At 37.4% G+C, this 22,208-nt stretch overlaps 1 protein-coding gene across 3 annotated transcripts in view; it reads left to right on the top strand.

The window, feature by feature from the left end:
• Positions 1–22,208, top strand: part of MSH3 (mutS homolog 3) — a 181,314-nt gene that overhangs the window by 126,326 nt on the left and 32,780 nt on the right. For all 3 annotated transcript variants that reach the window (XM_079916011.1, XM_079916010.1, XM_079916012.1), the window contains exon 20: positions 20,525–20,682. In XM_079916011.1, the coding sequence (XP_079772137.1) occupies positions 20,525–20,682 (158 nt within the window). The remainder of the gene's footprint in view (positions 1–20,524; positions 20,683–22,208) is intronic.

Genomic DNA, 22,208 nt, shown 5'->3' on the forward strand with positions numbered 1-22,208 from the left:
TTTTTTTTTTAACCTGCTACACTGGATTTTCTGGCAGGAATATAACAAAGAATCAAATAGAAAGGAACTGTGACTTTGAGGTGCTTGTGGGACATTTGGTGGAGATCCCAAGGTGAAGGTGGATATAAAAGCCAGGAGAGAGGACTGAGCTGGAGTTAGGGATTTAAGAATCATCACGATGCATGTACAGGGAGTTTAGATTCTGGGTCTGTCACTCAGGGAGATTGTATAAAAATGTAAAGAAGGCTGAAGAAAAAGCCCTCTCAGGCATGACATAGAAGAGTCATTTCACTGAAAGTGGGTTTAGCTGAAGAGAATTTTTCAAGTATCTTTTAAATATATCCCTACCTAATTTTTAGCATTCAGTTATTGTTTCATCTGAACATCAAAAAAAAATAGAAATACAAAAAATTTAAAAAAACAAGGTGCTATTGTATATTCCTTTTTATCCTTTAAGACCTGGGGCTCTGCCTCCTCTTCTAGGAAACCTTGTTTGACTTCTGCAAGCATAATTGAAAGGAATACGCTTTTAAACCCTCCCTTTTTGGTTCCCTTCCCTGACTCATTACATAATCTGAGTATTTGTAGACTTAGCAGCCACTGAATCTGCCCACCTCCAGTTTATTCTCCACTCTGCAGCCACAGGGCTTTTCCTAACCTGTCATATCACTCCCTTATTTGAATTAATGCTTAAAATTCCAGTCGTATAGTTCCCAGCGTACTGCGCCACTAAGGGACTTGGCAGATGGTCTTCCCTCTGCCTAGAATGTCATCTTCCCCCACACCGTCCGCACCCACCTCCCACACACCCACCTCCCACCCCACATGCCCTCCAGCTCCTGCTTTTCTTTAAGTCTGGTCCTGGTGTCACATCCCGCACTAAAGCTTCCCTACCAAAGCTGGGATGGGTACCCCTGTCACATACCCACAACACTCTGTATTTCTCCCCAGTTTAGTCTTTATGCCACTAAATTGTAATTGCCTTTTTTTGGTTTGTGGTTCCCAGTGGATTATAAGCTTGAAGAGAACAGGGACTTTGCTTCTCTGCTTTAGTTATAATCCTACTGTCAATCACGGCTCTCTGGCACATAGCAGGCATCTAATCAGATTTGTTAAATAAGGATTAACTTGAAGTCTTGAGCAGTCTCCAAGTCTTACTCCAAATCTGTGCTTTTTTCTTCTTCACAAAATGTTATTTTTCAGGATGTTATATGGGAAGTTCACAACTTACACAGTAATTATACTATAGAACTAGAAAGGGACATTAGGGATCATTTAGTGTAACCACCTCTTCATACTTGTGAGTAAACCAAGGCCCAGAAAGGGGAGTTGACTGCCAGGGGTTAAGTTGAATAGTCTTGAACTATTTCCCAAAACATGAAAGTATGCTAAGGCAAGCCAGTGCTTTCCAACCTTTTTCACTTCGCAGCACACCAATAAAATGATGCTAGTGCTGGTACACTGGCATAAAAGGAGAAGGAAAAGGTTGCTCAGAGCAAAAGGAGGTTGTCCTGGGAGCTCTGACTGCCCCAGCTCCACCTGCCACTTTGAGGGTCAGCATCTTGGAACACCTGTAACCTGTGAAGCAGACCAAGACAGTTTGCCAAGACATACTGTTACCAACCAGGGTTCTTAGCCTCCTTAATCAATAGAAATTGATAAGAGGCCAAACAAGAAATTCAGGCAAGGCTTTATTGGGGCCCCTGCCTCAGCAAGGAGGAGCGAGAACAAGCAACAGGTTCTCTGGCTCACTCAGGGAGGCCAAGCTGGTTCCTTATATGGGGTGAGGGTAGGGGTGTGTCCAAGGGATGGGCTGGAGAGTGACTTAGGGGGTTCGCCCATCCCTTTGGTGGTGCTGTATGCAGGGGGCATGCTCAGTACCCTGCTTTTGCTCCCGGCTCTTCAGAAGTGGCAGTTCGGTTTTTGGTCTCTTTGTATGTTGTTATCCAAAATTTACCCCAACTGCGCATTCATGCAGTTGTTTTTAGTCTCATATAGTTTTTTTGTATTTTGTTTCTCGAGGAGACGTTTGTCCAGGTGCAAGCACTGCAGCAAAGGGTCCCAGGTCCCAGCCTGTCTCAGTACCGCTTGGGAAACGCCACCATAACCCACAGCAGTCTCAGGATTGTTTACTTTTTAAACCAAATGACTTCGTAATGGATAGATTTTTTTATAGCAGTCCAAGGTGGAGTTTTTAGTTTGTGGTTTTTTTGTTTTTTTTTTTAATATAAATAATATAAATTTACCTTTTGGGAGGGAGAAAGGGAAAAGTGTGGTTGGTGGCTTCTAAATTTGTAAGAGGGAGGAAAATGAGTCAAATACGCAGAGCAGGAAGATTCCCAGGAAGTGCTCGAACCCTGTGGATCTCTGTCACCCAAGGGAAATCCACAGCCCAAGTATTCTAGAGTGGGGCAGGATGGACACTAGAGTCCTGGTCACAGTTTCTTACCCTGAGATCAAGAAGGTGCCTTAGAACCTACTACCATGTGGGCACATAGTAGGAGCTCACATATTTGTTACAAGAATGATACTTGAAACTAGTCAAGTTGAGGTAGTGTGCGAGGAGAGCAAAGACCACAAACTTTCCATTTGCTCTCTTCTCCCAGAACAAATACTCCCAGAAATGCTTGTTTTGTCTATATAAATGTTAAAAGTAAGAGTGATTACAATAATGTGCATACCCTGTTGACTTTGTACCTAATGACAAAGCAGAGCAACAATAATGCATACCATAAAATATGTTTGAGTTGTAAGCTTAATTTAATTCTATGGCCAGATTATTCTCATGATTCTGCTATAAATGTGTTTTCTTTTTAATTGAAGTTTAGTTGACTTACAGTTTTGTATTAATTTCAGGTGTACAATATATTGATTCAGTATTTTTATAGATTATTCTCCATTTAAAGTTGTTACAAAATAATAGCTATATTTCCCTGTGCTATACAATATAGCCTTGTAGCTTATTTATTTTACACATAGTAATTTGTATCTCTTAATTCCCTACACCTATCTTGCCATTCCCCTGTTCCCTCTCCCCACTGGTAACCACTAGTTTGTTCTCTATATCTGTGAGTCAATTTCTATTCTATTATATTCCTTCGTTTGCTTTACTTTTTAGATTCCACATGTAAGTGGTAACATAAAATATTTGTCTTTCTCTGTCTGACTTATTTTTCTAAGTGTAATACTCTCTAGGTCCATCCACATTGTTATGACTGGCAGAATTTCATTCTTTTTTACGACTTAGTGTTATTCCTTATATATATGTACCACATCTTCTTTATCCGTTCATCTGTTGATGGACACTTAGGTCTCTTCCATATCTGGGCTATTGTAAATAATGCTGCTGTGAACATTGTGGTGCATGAATCTTTTCAAATTAGTGTTTTTTTGTTTTCTTCAGATGCATACCCAGCAGTGGAATTGCTGGATCATATGGTAGTTTTATTTTTAGTTTTTTGAGGAACCTCCATACTATTTTCCATATGACTACAACAATTTACACTCCCACCAACAGTGTAAATGGGTTGCCTTTTTCAGCATCCTCACCAATATTTTTTATTTGTAGACTTTTTGATGATAGCCTTTCAGACAGCTGTGAGGTGATATCTCATTGTGGTTTTGATTTGCATTTCTCTAATGATTAGTGATGTTGAGCATCTTTTCATGTGCCTGTTGACCATCTGTATATCTTCTTTGGAAAACTGTCTATTCAGGTCTTCTGCCCAATTTTTAATGCGGTTGTTTGTGTTTTTGATGCTGAGTTGTCTATATATTTTGTATATTAATTCCTTATTGGTCATATCATTTGTAAATATTTTCTCCCATTCAGTAGGTTGTCTTTTTGTTTTGTTGATGGCTTTCTGTGCTGTGCAAAAGCTTTTAGGTTTAATTAGGTCCCATTTGTTTCTTTTGGCTTCTGTTTCTTTTGCCTTAGGAAACTGATCCCCAAAAATACTGCCGTGATTTATGGAGTTTTATGGTTTCAGATCTTTAATCCATTTTGAGTTTATTTTTATATATGTTGTCATAAAGTGTTACAATTTCATTCTTTTAAATGTAGTTGTTCAGTTTTCCCAGCACCACCTATTGAAGAGATTGTCTTTTCTCCATTGTATATTCTTTTCTCCTTTGTTGTAAATTAATTGATCATTAGTGTGTGGGTTTATTTCAGTGCTCTCCACTCTGTTCCATTGATCTTTGTGTCTGTTTTTGTGCCAGTACCATGCTGTGTTGATTACTGTAGCTTTGTAGTATTGTCTGAAGTCTGGGAGGGTGATACCTCCAGCTTTGTTCTCTTTTGTCAAGATTGCTTTGGCAACTAGGGGTCTTTTATGGTTCCATATAAATTTTAACATTATTTGTTCTAGTTCTGTGAAAAATGTCATGGGTATTTTGATAGGAATTGCATTAAATCTGCAGATTGCTTTGGGTATTATGGACATTTTAACAATATTTTTTCCAGTCCATGAACACGGGATATCTTTCCATTTCTTTGTATCACCTTCATTTTCCTTCATTAATGTTTTATAGATTTCAGAGTATAGGTCTTTCACTTCCTTGGTTAGGTTTATTCCTAGGTATTTTTTTCCTTTTGATGCGATGTTAAATGGATTGTTTTCTTGCTTTTCTCTTTCTGATAGTTCACTATTGGTGTATAGAAAAGCAACTGATTTTTTTATATTAGTCCTGTATCTTGCAACTTTACTGAATTCATTTATTAGTTTTAATAGTTTTTTGGTGGAGACTTTAGGGTTGTCTATATATAGTATTATGTCATCTGCAAATAGTGACAGTTTTACTTATTTTCTTCCAATTTGGATGCCTTCTATTTGTTTTTCTTGTGTGATTGCTGTGGCTTGGTCTTCCAATATTATGTTAAATAGAAGTGGTGAGAGTTGGTATCCTTGTCTTGTTCCTGATTTTAGAGGGTAAGCTTTTAGCTTTTCACTGTTGAGTATAATGTTAGCTGTGGGTTTATCACAAATGGCCTTTATTATGTTGAGATATGTTCCCTATATACCTACTTAGAGAGTTTTTATCATGAATGGATTTTGTCAAATGCTTTTTCTGTGTCTATTGAGATGATCATGTGATTTTTATCCTTCCTTTTGTTAATGTGGTATATCACATTGATTTTGTGAATATTGAGTCATCCTTAAGCCCCTGAAATAAATCCAACTTGATCATGGTATATGACCCTTTTTATATATTGTTGGATTTGGTTTGCTAATATTTTATTGAGGATTTTTGCATCTATATTCATCTTAGATATTGGCCTATAATTTTCTTTTCTTTTTTTGTAGTGTCTTTGATTTTGCTATCAGGGTAATGGTGGCCTCATAGAATGAATTTGGGAGTGTTCTGTCATCTTCAGTTTTTTTGGGAATAGTTTGAGAAAGATAGGTATTTGCTCTTCTGTGTATGTTTGGTAGAATTCCCCTTTGAAGCCATCTGGTCTGGACTTTTGTTCACTGAGAGGTTTTTTAAATTACAAATTCAATTTCACTACCAGTAATTATATGTTCAATTTCACTCCTAGTGATCATTTGTTCAGATTTCTTCTTGATTCAGTTTGGAAGGTTGTCTCTTTCCAGAAATTTGTCCGTTTCTTCTAGGTTGTCCATTTTGTTGGCATATAACTCTTCATAGTATTCTCCTATGATTTTTTGTATCTCTGTGATATCAATTATTATTTCTCTTCTTATTTATTTGGGCCTTCTCTCTTTTTTTTCCTTAATGAGGTTTATCAATTTTGTTTATCTTTTAAAAAAATCAGCTCTTGGTTTCATTGTTCTTTTCTATTTTGGGGAGGGTGGTTGTCTCTATTTTATTCATTTCCTCTCTGATCTGTATTATTTCCTTCCTTCTTCTGACTTTGACCTTTGTTCTTCTTTTTCTAATTCCTTTAGATGGTAGGTTAGCTTGTTTCTGTAACATTTTTCTTGTTTCTTGAGGTAGGTGTGTATTGCCATAAACATACCTCTTGTAGCTGCTCTTGCTACATCCTATAGATTTTGGAATGTTGCATTTCCATTTTCATTTGTCTCAAGGTATTTTCTGATTACCTCTTTGATTCCTTCATTGATCCATTGGTGTCTTAGTAGCATGTTGTTTAGTCTCTGTGTGTTTGTGTTTCTTCCATTTTTCTTTCTATAATTGATTTTTAGTTTCACATGGTTGTCATTGAGAAATGCTTGATATAATTTCTACCCTCTTAAGTTTGTTGAGGCTTATTTTATGGCCTAGCATGAGAACATTCCATGTGCAGTTGAAAAGAATGTGTATTCTACTGTTTTTGCATAGAATGTCCTGTAGACAGCTGGTCTAATGTGTCATTGGAGACCACTGTTTCCTAATTGATTTTCTGTCTGAATGATCTGTGCATCCATGTAAGTGGGTGTTAAAGTTCCCTACTATTATTATATTATTGTCAGTTTCTCCTTTTATGTCTGTTAGTATTTGCTTTATATACTTAGGTGCTCCTCTGTTAGGTTCATATATGTTAGTGAGTATTATAGCCTCTTCTTGTATTGATTCCTTTATCACTATATAATGCCCTTTTTTGTGTGTTTTGTTATAGACATTGTTTTAGAGTCTATTTTGTCTGATATAAATATTGCTACCTCCACTTTCTTGTTCTATTAGCATGAAATACCTTCTTCCCAACCTGACTTTCAGTCTGTGTGTTTCTTTAGCTCTGAAGTAAGTCTCCTGTAGGCAGCATATAGATGGGTTCTTTTTAAAAAAATCTCAGTAGCCACACTATGTCTTTTGACTGGAGCATTTAGTTCATTGACATTTAAATTGATTATTGATAGGTATGTACTTATTGGCATTGCCATTTTGTTACTTGTTTTCTGGTTGTTTTTGTAGTTCTTCTCTGTTCTTTTATTATTATTTTAGTTGCTTCCCTTTTGGCTTGATGATTTTACTTTTGTGGTATGCTTGTGTTCTTTTCTCTCTAGTTTTTGTTTACTTATTGTAGGTTTTTGATTTGTGGTTACCTTGGGATTTATTTATGTTGACCTATAACTATATCTACTTGTTTTAAATTGGTAGTCATTTAAGTTCAAACACATTCTAAAAGATGTGTTTGAACAATTTTTTACTCCCCTGTTAGAGGACAGTGGGAATGAAAAGTCCCAGCCAGGGCTTCCCTGGTGGCGCAGTGGTTGAGAGTCCACCTGCCGATGCAGGGGACACAGGTTCGTGCCCTAGTCCGGGAAGATCCCACATGCTGCAGAGCCGCTGGGCCCGTGAGCCATGGCCGCTGAGCCTGTGCGTCCAGAGCCTGTGCTCCGCAACGGGAGAGGCCACAACAGTGAGAGGCCCGCATACCGCAAAAAAAAAAAAAAAAAAGTCCCACCCAACTGAGAAGGCATCCTGAGACCAAACGATGAGGCAGGCAGCCCCATATAATCAATGCGTCAGTTTATTATAGGGTAACTTACTCACAGGGTGCAATTGGGATTGAGGAGACAGTGATACGGAGGCATTCGTAGGTGCAGTCTGCACTGCTGAGGGACCATTGAGACAATTTTATAATTGACCTAGGGTGTGGGGGATAGGTGCTTGGAAACAGAATGTGCATTCCTAAATTAAATTTATGAATGGGTAGGTAGTCTTGTGGGCACTAGGAATACATCAGTGAAGGTTTTCATCATTGTTTGGGGACTAACAGAGCATAGAGGCCACCTGATCCTAATTATTATTAAACAATATCTGTTAACTCAAAGCCCTTAACAACAGAGAAGTGATTTACTGCATAGTACAGTCCTGGGTAGTGTCAGTGGAAGGACAGGAGAGACTCTAAGGGCCCGAGATGGCATCAGTTAGCCTAACAGCTATATATCCCCTCTCCCACATTTTGTGTTTTTGATGTCATATTTTACATTTTTATGATTATCCCTTTACGGTTGTTTATTGTAGTTATAGTTCCTTCTACAATTTTTTGTCTTTTAATCTCATACTAACTTATTTAAGTGGTTGATCCTCAGCTTTTACCATATATTTGCCTTTACTGCTGGGATTTTCCTTCTCTATAGATACTTACTTCACGTTATAGTCTCTTCCACTTAGAGAAGACCTTTGAACAGTTCTTTTAGGGTAGCTTTAGTATTGATAAACTCTTAGTTTTTGCTTGTCTGAGAAGTTCTTTATCTCTCCTTCAGTTCTAAATGTTAATCTTGCTAGGTAGGTTATCCTAGTTTGCAGGTTTTTCTTTTTCAGCACTTTAAAAATATCATACCACTCCCTTCTGGCCTGCAAACTTTCTGCAGAAAAATCAGCTGATAACGTTATGGGGGTTCCCTTATATATAACTGTTTTTCTCTTGATGACTTTAGAATTCTCTCCTTAACTTTTGCCATTTTAATTATGGTATATCTTAGTGTGGGTCTATTTGGGTTCATCTTGTTTGGGAGTCTCTGTGCTTCCTATACCTGATTATCTGTTTCATTCTTCAGGTTCAGGAAGTTTTCAGCCATAATTTGATCAAATATATTTTTGACCCCTTTTTCTCTCTCTTCTCCTTCTGGGACCCCTATAATGCAAATGTTGGTTCGCTTGATGTTGTCTTAGAAGTCCCTTAAAAAGTTCTCAGTTTTTAAATTTGTTTTTCTTTTTGTTCTTCTGATTGGGTGATTTCCATTATTCTATCTTCCAAATCAGTTGTGCATTCTTCTGTATCACCTAGTCTGCTATTAATTCCTTCTAGTATGTTTTTCATTTCAGTTATTCTTAAGTTCTGACTGGTTCTTTTTTATACTTTCTTGGTCCTTGTTACAATTCACACTGTGTTCCTCTATTCTTTTCCCTAATTCAGTTAGCATGCTTATTACTAATGCTTTAAATTCTTTATCTGGCAAATTACTTATTTCTGTTTCCTTAGTTGTTTTTTCAGAGGTTTTCTCTTGTTCTTTTGATTGAAACAAATTCCTTTGTCTTATTATTTTACTTAACTTTCTCTGTCTGTGTGAAATTAGGTGAAACAGTTACCTGTTGTGGTCTTGAAGGGGTATCCTTGTGTGGGAGTGACCTTATATAATCTGAATGTGCCCACTGCCTTTGGTGGGAGAGCTAGATCTCATGTGAGCATGAGTCACATCTTTCCCCAGGGTGTGCTAGAAGCCATCACCTTGGTAGGCAATGGGATTGGAGGTGGAAGGCCCAGGGCCAGAGCCAAGTGAGAGCTGGAGCTTCTCCTCTGCTCTGTGGCCAACACCACCCTGTTGGGGGCAGGGGCAGGTCCCAAGGTGCAGGAGCAGAAGCCCTGAGAGTTGGCTCCAAGCTGGCTCCATTCCCTCAAAGTGTGTGCTCTTGCTCTCCCCACTCCCGGCACCAGTACCCTCGCCCCAGAAGGGAGCAGTGCTGGAGCAAGAGAGTCTGGGTGTGGGCTGTTGGCCTCAGCCACTGTCAGATCCTGAGACTGCTTCTGGTGTGCTGCCTCTGTAAGTGCCAGTAATGGCTGCCCCTGCCCTGTTCAGATGCTGTTCCCAGTCTGAGCCGCCTTTTTGCTTTACAACTGAGCACTCCCCTCGGCTGCCGCAGCTCTCACCCTAGTGTGGAACTGTGCCGTAGAGCAGGCGGGGCCATTGTGGGCACTTGGCCTAGATCTGGGCACAGGCTGTGGTGGTCCTGGCCACAGTCAAAGCCCAGGACCACTTCTGATATGCTGTTTCTGTCAGCACCAGTAACGGCTGCTCTTACCCCATTCAGATGCCATTCCGGGTCTGGGCTGGCAGTCCCTTGCAAGTGAACGTTCTCTTCAGCTGCAGCAGCACTCACCCTAGCGTGGAGCTGTGTCACAAAGCAGGTGGGGCCTGAGCGGGTGCTTGGTTCAGACTAGGGCATGTGCTGGAGTGGTCGCAGGAAACCTTCCAGAGTCCAGTGTAGTTTCAATTTGCTTTCTGCACCTTGTTTCAAGAGTAAGGAAGTTTGGGCTTCCCTGGTGGCGCAGTGGTTGAGAATCTGTCTGCTAATGCAGGGGACACGGGTTCGAGCCCCGGTCTGGGAAGATCCCATATGCCGCGGAGCAACTAGGCCCGTGAGCCACAACTACTGAGCCTGTGTGTCTGGAGCCTGTGCTCTGCAACAAGAGAGGCCGCCACAGTGAGAGGCCCGCGCACTGCAATGAAGAGTGGCCCCCTCTTGCCACAACTAGAGAAAGCCCTCTCACAGAAACGAAGACCCAACACAGCAAAAATAAATTAATTAATTAATAAACTCCTACCCCCAACATGTAAAATAAAATAAAATAAAATAAAAATTAAAGAGTAAGGAAGTTTGTGTGCACTCTTCGTGAACGTTGTCTAGGTTTCTTTCAGCCTTCCTGTTAGTCCCACTGGCTTTCTAACCAGCTAAGGGGACTCTTCTTCCCTGTGTTGGACCCCAGGGCTGGGGCGCCCAATATGTGGCCTGAACTGCTCACTCCCCAGGAAGGATCCCCCTTCTCTTCTATGTCCTTTCCCAGGGGCATAGGTCCTGACCTGATCGCTTCTCTTCCCTTCCTGCCTGATTCTTTGTGGAGCTTTCTTTTTGTTTATTTATTTTTGTTCAAAACTATTTTTTATTGAAATGTAGTTGATTTACAGTGTTTCAGGTATACAGCAAAGTGATTCAGTTATATATATATACGTATATGTATATATATTCTTTTTTGGATTATTTTTTGTAAAAGGTTATGAGAAGATACTGAAAATAGTTCCCTGTGCTATACAGTAGGTCCTTGTTTTTTATATATTTTATATAGAGTAATGAGTATTTGTTAATCCCAAATTCCCAATTTATCCCCACCACCCCTTCCCCTTTTGAACTATAAGTTTGTTTTCTGCATCTGTGAGTCTATTTCTGTTTTGTAAATAAGTTCATTTGTATCCTTGTTTTTGATTCTCTCTGTGGATCTTTCTTACAGCTTTGGTTGTACAAGAGTCTTTCTGCCAGTCTCCAGTTTATCCTCAGTGAGAATCACTATAAATGTATTTTTCACATAGCATTATCATCATATATTGTTAATGATTGGAGGAAATATTATTGACATTTGAATGTTATTTTCTATCATTTCTGTCTTCTCGTGCTCCTTTCTTCCTGGATAAATTGCTTTTTTTTTTCTAAACAGTTTTTTTAAAACTCTTTTTTTAATTAATTTTTTTTATTGGTGTATAGTGGATTAACTAATGTTGTGTTAGGTTCTGCTGTACAGCAAAGTGAGTCAGTTGTACATACACATATATCCACTCTTCTAGATTCTATTTCCATACAGGTCCTTTCAGAGAATTGAATAGAGTTCCCTTGCTAGGTTCTTCTTCTTATTATTATTATTTATCTATTCTATATATAGTAGTGTGTATATGTAGGTTCTTTTTTTTTTAACATCTTTATTGGAGTATAATTGCTTTACAATGGTGTGTTCGTTTCTGCTTTATAACAAAGTGAAGCAGTTATACATATACATATGTTCCCATATCTCTTCCCTCTTGCATGTAGGTTCTCATTATTTATCTATTCTATATATAGTAGTGTGTATATGTCAATTCCAGTCTCCCAATTTATTGCCTCCCTTCCCCCACTGGCAACCACAAGTTTATTTTCTACATCTGTGACTCAACTTCTGTTTTGAAAATAGGTTCATTTGTACCATTTCTTTAGATTCCACATATAAGTGATATCATATGATATTTGTTTTTCTCTTTCTGACTTACTTCACTCTGACAGTCTCTAGGTCCATCCACATCTCTACAAATGACCCAATTTCTTTCCTTTTTATGGCTGAGTAGTATTCCATTGTATATATGTACCACATCTTCTTTATCCATTCCTCTGTTGATGGACATTTAGGTTGCTTCCATGTCCTGGCTATTGTAAATGGTGCTGCAATGAACATTGGGGTGCATGCATCCTTTTCAATTATGGTTTCCTCTGGATATATGCCCAGGAATGGGATTGCTGGATCATATGGTAGCTCTATTTTTAGTTTTTTAAGGAACCTCCGTACTGTTCTCCATAGTGGCTGTATCAATTTACATTCCCACCGACAGTGCAAGAGGGTTCCCTTTTCTCCACACCCTCTCCATTGTTTGTAGATTTTTTGATGATGGTCATTCTGACCAGTGTGAAGTCATACCTCATTGTAGTTTTGATTTGCATTTCTCTAATAATTAGTGATGTTGAGCATCTTTTCATGTGCCTCTTGGCCATCTGTATGTCTTCTTTGGAGAAATGTCTCTTTAGATCTTCCACCCACTTTTTGATTGGGTTGGGTTTTTTTTGATATTGAGCTGCATGAGCTCTTTGTATATTTTGGAGATAAATCCCTTGTCAGTTGCTTCGTTTGCAAATATTTTCTCCCATTCTCTGCGTTTTCTTTTCGTTTTGTTGATGATTTCCTTTGCTGTGCAAAAGCTTTTATTAGGTCCCATTCATTTATTTTTGTTTTTAATTTCATTCACTCAGAGGTGGATCAAAAAAGATCTTGCTTCAATTTTTGTCAGAGAGTGTTCTGCCTATGTTTTCCTCTAAGAGTTTTATAGTATCCGGTCTTACATTTAGGTCTTTAATCCATTTTGAGTTTATTTTGTGTATGGTGTTAGAGAATGTTCTAATTTCATTTTTTTTTTACACGTAGCTGTTCAGTTTTCTCAGCACCATTTATTGAAGAGACTGTCTTTTCTCCATTGTATATTCTTGCTTCCTTCACCATAGATTAAAAATATGGAACACTTCATGAATTTTCTTGTCAAGGATAACTGCTTTTTAAAGTGTTCTGACCTGTGCAGAATGTTCCTCTTCTCTTTTCCTATCTCTTACTCATCTCCAGTGATTGAACTACTCAGCCTTCAAGACCCAAAATATGCTACTGCCTCCTTAGAGCCTTCCCCATCACTGTGGCCAGAAATAATTTCTTTCTATTCTAGCACTTTCTCTGTTCCTTTTTTAAAAAATTCTTATCGTGTACTACTTTTTGGTACATGAGTGTAGTGGGAAAGTGCCTGACTGTGATGGGAGATGTAATTTCAAATCCTGCTCTGCTGTTAGTTTACTGTCATCTCAGGCCACCATACTCGCTGGGTCTTGATTTCTTCATCTATAAAATGAAAGGGTGGGGCAGAGTAACAGCTAGCTCTCAGTGGAACGTAAATTGGAAAGCATGTAGATGTTGGAAGGATTTGGACTTTTATCTTGGTATCTCACCATACTTCTCTCCAGTCTCATTCTCCCCCTTTCTGTACTTCTCTCCAGCCTCATTCTCCCCCTTTCTGTTTGGAGTTTGCCTTGGGTTAAAAGTGCAGGGATTTGGCTGAGAGCTTGTCTGGACGAAGCTTTCGCTGAGGAGTCTCTTACTGTAACGTGCCACTGATTGACGTTTTCAGGGAATAAAACACTTTGATACCGTTGAACTTTTTCAGCAGTCTGCAGCTATTATAAAAGTAGTTCTACCATGATTCCTTTTTTTTTTTTTTCTCGGTACGCGGGCCTCTCACTGCCGCGGCCTCTCCCACTGCGGAGCACAGGCTCCGGACGCGCAGGCCCAGCGACCATGGCTCACGGGCCCAGCTGCTCCGCGGCATGCGGGATCCTCCCGGACCGGGGCACGAACCCGTGTCCCCTGCATCGGCAGGCGGGCTCTCAATCACTGCGCCACCAGGGAAGCCCTACCATGATGCTTTTTAAAGGATAGATGTCAACATCTGTACTTGTCAAGGAAGAAAGCAGTTTTTGCAGAAAATTAGGTGATACTCAAGTCTTGGAAATTAACATTGAACAATTTTATCTTTTTTTTTTTTTTTTTTCTGCTATGCATCTCCTGACTTCAGGGATATTCTGACTGATCATCGCTGTAGTTTACCCAGTGAGAAATCCAAGGATGCTGGCTCTGAGCTAGAGCAGCACTCTCATTTAGTGGTGACTGTGATTTCTTGTCATTGAGTAGGGATTCCCTTTGAGACATCTGTCAGGGTGGTCTTCACTTAGCATCCCAGTTCTACTACTTAGTAGTTCTGCATTACTGGGCAAGGTAATAGTTAACTTCCCCAAGCCTTTCTTTCCTCACCTGTAACATGAAAATACAGTGATACTAGTATTACCTCATGAGACTGTTATGAGAACTGGATGAGACGACGAATATAAAATCTTGAGCATAGTGCCTGGCACTTGTTGTCTATGATTTTCTTATGATACCTTGAAGTTTACCTTTTTTTTTTATCTTTACCTCTTTTTTCTCCCAAAGAACATGGCATTAAATGTGGAACTTGATTAGCTATCTTAAAACTTACTGATTTAAATTCAGTGTTTTGACTCTTAGTACACAATACTAAGATCTTATGACATGCTATCCAGACATTGCCAATACTAAGGTAAAAACTTTAAAGAATGAAATTCTAGCCTCTCCAAAGGTTCATCAGAGTAATAGATACTATCCAGAAACAGTCCCCTTGGTGCAATACTTCACCTTTTGTTCCCTGTCATTCATCCATCCATCCACCCATCCATGTGTGGTTTCTTGAGAACTTGCTCTGTGCATGGCATCTTGCTTGATGCTATCACAGGTTTGGGCACTGTCTAGGCCAGTCCTGTTGGGTGCATTACTAGTAACTTTAGTAGGCTCCAGAGTGGGTAGTGGTTTTTTGCCAACTTTTGGCTTCTGGCTATTCTGTTAGAATGCTTACTCATCCAAACTGGTCTTCCAGATAGATTTAATGTATCTTTCATATCTGACACCCTTTGATGTGTGGTACCTCAAATACATATGATCCTCACTAAAAGATAGATAAACACATTAAATAGGTGAAATTCCTTGATCATGTATGTACTTGCTATGTCATCTTGGGAACTAGAGAGGAAAGGCAGTCACATATCCCTGACTAGTTTTACAGAGAGTACAAATGACTTTTTGAAATGTGAGTTCTGTATACTTTATAAACTTGGGTTATATATTAATCTTTTTGACCAATCTTTATAAAGTATTCACCTATAATTTCTTTTTTTTTTTTTTTGCGGTACGCGGGCCTCTCACTGCTGTGGCCTCTCCCATTGCGGAGCACAGGCTCCGGACGTGCAGGCTCAGCGGCCATGGCTCACGGGCCCAGCCGCTCCACGGCATGTGGGATCTTCCCGGACCGGGGCACAAACCCGTGTCCCCTGCATCGGCAGGCGGACTCTCAACCACTGCGCCACCAGGAAAGCCCTAGATGTATATAAATATTTTCGTATATACTTAAAATTTACATAAATATGTGCCACTGAACCTATCTTATTGTATTCTACCTTGTAAATAATTGTTTTAATAATTGTACAAAGTAGATCTTTTCATTTTCCTAGTGACAGACAATTTCTATTTTTTGTCTATTACGAATACAAACAGTTATTAGAGTGAACAGCTTTATAAATGTCTTTTTGAGCGCTTGTGCATTTTCCTAGATTTCTAAAAGAGGAATTGCTGTGTCATATGTACCAGTATATGGACTCTTTAACATCAGTTAAAGCGTAAATATTTCCAAAATTCCTGTCCACATTCTTGCCAACATGCTATGTAAACAGACTTTTAAACTTTTTGATGGTATGATGAAAGTAAAAAGTTATTTCTTAAAATTATTCCTTCAAAAGTTTTCACTATGGATATTTCTTTATTTTTTCATATGAATGTAAGGAATAGGTCCCTTGAAAAATACTGCTGATTTCATTTTCCTTTCCCTGATTAACATGTTTTTGGCCTTTCATGTTTCTTTTTTTTTATAAATATCATATTCATGTCCTTTGCCCATTTTTCCATTGTTTTGGTATTATTAATAAGTAGGAGTACTACTTCTTTGTTATATGCCTTTTCATTTTGTGTTTGATGACTGCTTTTAACAGCGGTTTTAAAAATTTAATCAAATGTATTAGTCTTTTCCTGTATGATTTATATTTTTGTGTTGCTTTTCCTGTCTTGTTCAGGAAATCATTCTCTACCTTCATGTCATTAAGTCGTTCTCCCATGTTTTCTTCTAAAAGTTTAAGATTTGCTTTTCACATTTCTTTCTTTCATCCATCTAGATTTGATTTAGGGACTCTGTGAGATTCAAGCCTAACTCAGTTATCATATGGATACCCAATTGTCCCACCATTGTTTATTGAACCATGGTATCTTTTTTGCTTATTTATAAAATAAGCAAAATACCAAGTGCCATGTATACGTTTGTGTCCGGGCTTTCTGTTACTGCTATGTTTACCTGTGCCTAAAGCAATATTGCACTTTTAATTACTATAGCTTTATTACAAAGTCTCCTCTCACAATTGTGGTTCTTCAAAATTGTATTGACTTTCCTTTGTTTTTTGTTTGTTTGTTTGTTTTTAATCTATCAAAGAAATTTCAAAATTAACTTCTGGAATTGTATTGCTTGGTAGATTAATTTGTGAGAATATATTCATTTCCTTTTTAAAATAACCTTTATTGAAATATACAGAATTATGCACAAATCATAAGTGTACAGCTTAGTGAATTTTCACAAAGTGTACCCATTTAAGTATCCCAAAACCAGGTTGAGAAGTAGAACAATAGAATGGAAATGAACACATTCTAAAAGCTCCACTTGTAGAGTATGAGAGGGCCTCCCAGCAGCTACTTCCCCCCTGAAAGTTAATCACTGTCCTAATATCTTTTACCAAAGAATAATAGTTTTGGTTATTTTTGCTTGTTTTTGAGCCTTATATCAATAGAGACATACAATATATACTCTTTGTGTCTGGCTTCTTTGATTCAACATTGGTTTTATACAGTTCATCCATATTTTTTGCGTATTATTTATTTCCATTTTCATAGAGAATTTCATTGTATAAATACATGATAACTTTTCTGTTCTATTGATAAACATTTGAGTTACTTCCAATTTAGTACTATTATGAAAAGTATTACTGTGAACATTCTTTTACATTTTTTTTAATATACATCGTATACATTTCTGTTAGACATGTACCTAAGAGCAGAATTGTTCAGATATGTTTACTTTCAGCTTTAATAGATTCTGCCAAACAGTTTTCCAAACTAGTGTTCAATTTACTTCCCCAGTAGCAGTATATAAAACTTCTAATTGTTTTGCATCTTTGCCAAAGCTTAATACTGGCAGTTTTTGGTTTTAACTTTAGCCATTTAGTGAAATGATGTGGTCTCTCTGATTTGGTTTACATTTTCTTAATGATTTGAAGTAGAATGTCATCTTACTGGCCATTTGTGTTTTTTCTCTTGTCATTCATTAATTCATTACTTCATTCATTCATTCACTTAGGCTGCATTGGGTCTTTAGTTGTGGCACTGCAAGGTCTTTGTTGTGGTCTGTGGGATCTTGCACTGCAGCACATGGGCTTCTGTCTAGTTGTGGCTTGCAGGTTTTCTCTCTGTAGTTGTGGCACATGGGCTCCAGAGCACGTGGGCTCTGTAGTTTGCGGCATGCAGGGCTCTCTGGTTGAGGCGCTCAACGAGCTCAGCAGTTGTGGCGCATGAGCTTAGTTGCCCCATGGCATGTGGGACCTTAGTTCTCCAACCAGGGATCGAACCCGCGTCCCCTGCATTGCAGGATGGATTCTTTACCACTGGACCGCCAGGGAAATCCCTCTCTTGTCATTTAAAAAATTTTTTTTCAGCCATATTTCTTGAGGTTGTCTTTCTTTTGATTTGTGGGAGTTCATTATGTATACTGTATTCAGGTCTTTGGGAAATAGTACATATATCTTTTATTCCATAATTTTTCATTCTCTTAATTACATCTTTTAATGAATAAAAGTTCTTAATTTTAATGTACTCTAATTTTCAGCGTTTTTCTTTACAGTTAATTGTGATTCATGATCAGCTTATGAAATCTTCGTCTACCCCCAAGGTCATATGTTATTGTCTAATAACCTTATAGTTTTTCCCTGTCTTTCAAATCTATAATCCACCTGGAATTGATTTTTATGATGTAACTTAAGAAATCAAGATTTAAAATTTTTCTATATGGATATCTTTTTGACTCAGCACTAGTTATTAAAAGGAACATCCTTTGTCCACTGTGCTACAGTGTCACTTTTGTTGTAAGTCAGGAAACTGTATACATGTCAGTCTGTTCTGGACTGTATTCTGTTCCACTGGTCTATTTGTGTCTGTGCCGGAATCACACCAGTTTAATTATTGTAGCATTACAATATTGAGCCTTCTAGTCTATGAACGTGGCGCTTTCTTTAATTTACTTAGGCCTTCTTTAATTTCTTTCAATAATGTTTTGTAGTTTTCTCTTTAGAAGTGTTGGTCATTTTGTTAGGTTTTTCCTAGGTATTTGATTTCTTTTGATACTATGGTAAATTATATCATTAAATTTTTAAAATTTGTAATTACTTGTTGCTAAAATGTAGAAATAAAGTTGGCATTTGAATACTGAACTTATGCCCAGAGCTCTTGCTCAATTCATTTGTCAATTCTAATAATTTTCATAGATTACTTTAGATTTTTCTGGAAACACAGTTTTTCCTGTATGTCATTATTCCTTTATGTAGGAATAATGACAGTTTCATAATTTCATCATTTTCTTTCCAATTCTTATACCTTTTATTTCCTTTTCCTGCAATTTTTTAAATGAATGGATATTGAATTTTATCAGATGCTTTCTGTCTATCATTGGAGAGCATCATGACTTCTGTATTCTGTTAATGTGGTGAATTACATTGATTGGCTTTTGAATATTAAACCAACCTTACATTCCTCAAAAATTCTAAATGGTTTGTATATCCTTGGATTGTCTTATTAATATTTTATTAAGGAGTCTTGCATATATTATATATTTATGGATGAAACTGACCTGTATTTTTTTTTTTTCTTGTAATGCTCTTGTCAGGTTTTGATGTCAAGATTATGTTGGCTTTCTGAAATGATTTGGGAAGAGTTCCCTCTTGTTCTCTTCTCTAGAAGAGTTTTTGTAAGATTGGTGCTATTTCTTTCTTATATGTTTACAAGAATTCAGTGGGGAAGTTATCTGGGTTTGGGGTTTTTCTTTTGGAAGGGCTTTTAATTACAGATTTAATTCTTCAATAGGTATAGGATTATTCAGATTTTCTATTTCTTGTGTAATTTCTGTCAATTTTAAAAAAGAAATCTGTTCATTTAATTTGAATTTTCAAAACATTTCATATGCCAAATGTTCATTTGTTTATAATAGGCTTATTATTTTTTAACATCTGTAGGAGAATTTTAAAAATTTTAATCATAAGTTTTATCATTCGACTTGTACCAAGTTTGTTTCCTTTGCTCTTACTGTGCTAGGCTCTTTCTGTTCCAAGAAACACAGATTCACTCAAGTTCCTTCAAGTAATGGAGATTCATGAGGCTCATTATAAAGCCATATGTAATCCTAAGAGAAAGGAATCACATAGGAAGAGCAAGATCTCTAGTATACCTTGGCTTTAGGGAGACTGGAAATGTATGGTTAATAAGGATATGGGATATCTTTAGAGATGGGAACAGGTTTACTTTTTAATACCTTTAATAGTAAGACTTTCTAATGCTTTACTCTAATGCCCCCATTATTTGCATGAAGTTTCTTATTTCCTCTTGGCTCTTCTGTATTTTTTCTTTCCCTGCCCTACCTTTTGGTTACTCATAACTTCTTACTCATGGTCCCCAGTGCCTTGTAGCCTCATTTTGTGTTTCTTTTCAACCTCTTCTCCAGTTTGACTGAACCTCTTCTTGGTTCTCGATTTCACCTCCCAAGAGATTAGTTGATTAGTTTCAGAAGACCGGTATGTGAAGCCACCTCTTAGGCTGTTGGTCAGTTACCGATTGGTTACTCTTGACCAGGCAGGTATTGCCAAGAGTGGTGGGTCCACATAGCATAGCACATGGATGCCTTAGGCTAACTCCTCTGTAGAGGGCTGCAGCTGGACAGTTTCTCTTAGGATGAGTCTATACATGGCAAGTGCTAGAATTAGTTAATACAGGTAAGTTCTAGAAATTAAATCATTGCAAGTGTTGCAGCTTTTCTCCCGTTTTCACTTATTCTGGTGAAATACCAGTGAGTAATTAAATCCTGATAAAACCAATATCTAGAATTTGGTATTATCCATCCCTTTAGCAGTTATCCCTCTTTAACTGAAAATATTCATGTGCTACCAACCCAGATTAGGGCTTTCTGCAATTAGATGTGTAATACCTATAATTTTAGTATGGACAAATGGAAATTGATAGATTTTAAATGTAAGTAATATAAAAAACAGACATAGGCAGATTAATGATTATTTAAAGAGAAAGCCATAGTATTTATCTCGTTTAGGTTGCTTCTTGTTATTTCCTTTTTTAAGTCCAGAAACAACCATGTGTGCTGCTGAGACTTCACTGTTCTGTAATAGCACAGGTCAAGTTGAAGACAAAGAAGTCCTCTTTCCTTTTGTGATACTTAATGGGTGACATATTTAAACACCACACCTTAATCTTTTGCCTAATGCATTCTCATTTATGGAATAAATTGTAGCTATTACACAGAAGCCCCTCTAGTACAATAAGTGAAATTGCTTTTTAATTTTCTAGGGGGACTCAGAGAGAGTAATGATAATTACTGGACCAAACATGGGTGGAAAGAGCTCCTACATAAAGCAAGTTGCATTGATTACTATCATGGCTCAGATTGGCTCCTATGTTCCGGCAGAGGAAGCAACAGTTGGAATTGTGGATGGCATTTTCACAAGGTAAAAACATTAGTTCTATTTGAATATATTTCTGACAATAAATCAAGCCCACATCGTCACATGAATTTTCTTCTTATGTACATAGTTAGGTGAACAGATTTGCTATATAGGATTTTGCTATTTAGAATTTCGGAACTTAAAGAAATCATTTCATCATGAAATTAATATCAGAAGAGACCTAGGAGATCATTTTGTCTGGTCATTTTAAACTTGTTGTTAGTTACCGAGTTCTTTCTTAAAGGAAATTATTTGTAGAAGTTGAAAATTAAACAGATAAAAGCAGATCTGCTCTGCCTTAATCAGAGGTAGAAGGCTTGAACCTAAATGTCCATCGACAGATGAATGGATAAAGAAGGTGTGGTACATATATACAATGGAATATTACTCAACCGTAAAACAGAATGAAGTAATGCCATTTGCAGCAACATGTATGGACCTAGAAATTATCATAGTAAATGAAGTAAATCAGACAAAGACAAATATCATATATCACTTATATGTGGAATCTAAACAGTGATACAAATGAACTTATTTACAAAACAGAAACAGACTCACAGACTTAGAAAACAAACTTATGGTTACCAAAGGGGAAAGGTGGAGGGAGGGATAAATTAGGAGGTTAGGATTAACATATACACATTACTATATATAAAATAGATAAACAACAAGGACCTACTGGACAGCACAGGGAACTCTATTCAATACTCTGTAATAACCTGTATGGGAAAAGAATCTGAAAAAGAATAGATATATGTATATGTATAACTAAATCACTTTGCTATACACCTAAAACTAACACAACATTGTAAATCAACTATACTGCAATATAAAATAAAATTTTTCTTAATTTCAAAAAAAAAGAGGTAGAAGGCTTGGGGACTTGGCTTCTAGGCTCTATAAAGCAGTCTGCAACCTAGTCTACCCTCCTTATTTTTATAGGTCGGGAACTGACAACAGACTGGAAAAGGCACTGGCCCAAGATAATTTAATTCATATTCTTTTTTGCTCTAAGGACATAACATGCAACTGGCTAAGATTTACCCTCAACCTTTAAACCTAAATTGCATGCCATATTAGGAATATAGGTGAAATATCGTGGTCTCACCAATTAGGATTCATAGTTTAATCTATTTACTCAGATTTATCAGTTCTTAAAATATTATTTATACTTCTTATACTTACATTTTTAGAAAAAGGTAAATATAGTCTATAGTGTATAGTCAAAGTATATGTGTAGAGTGTCTGATTTATTTTCCTGCTTATTTAATATTTGACCCGTGAACACATCAGAATATATCACATGCTAAGGTTCATGCAGTTGAGTAGACATTAAAACACTTTAAGGCTTGGGTTTTAATCAGAGAATGAACAAAGCAAAGCAACCTAAATTCTGTTGGGTTGGCTAAAAGGTTTGTTCCTTTTTTACCGTAAGATGGCTCTAGTAGTTCTTAGCTGTCTTTAACTTCATTTGAAACAATTTTGTTAGATTTTATTGTGACAGCTGTCACATCAGCATGCATTTAAAA

This window comes from Stenella coeruleoalba (genome assembly GCF_951394435.1).
Source record: "Stenella coeruleoalba genome assembly, chromosome: 3".
Taxonomy (NCBI): Eukaryota; Metazoa; Chordata; class Mammalia; order Artiodactyla; family Delphinidae; genus Stenella; species Stenella coeruleoalba.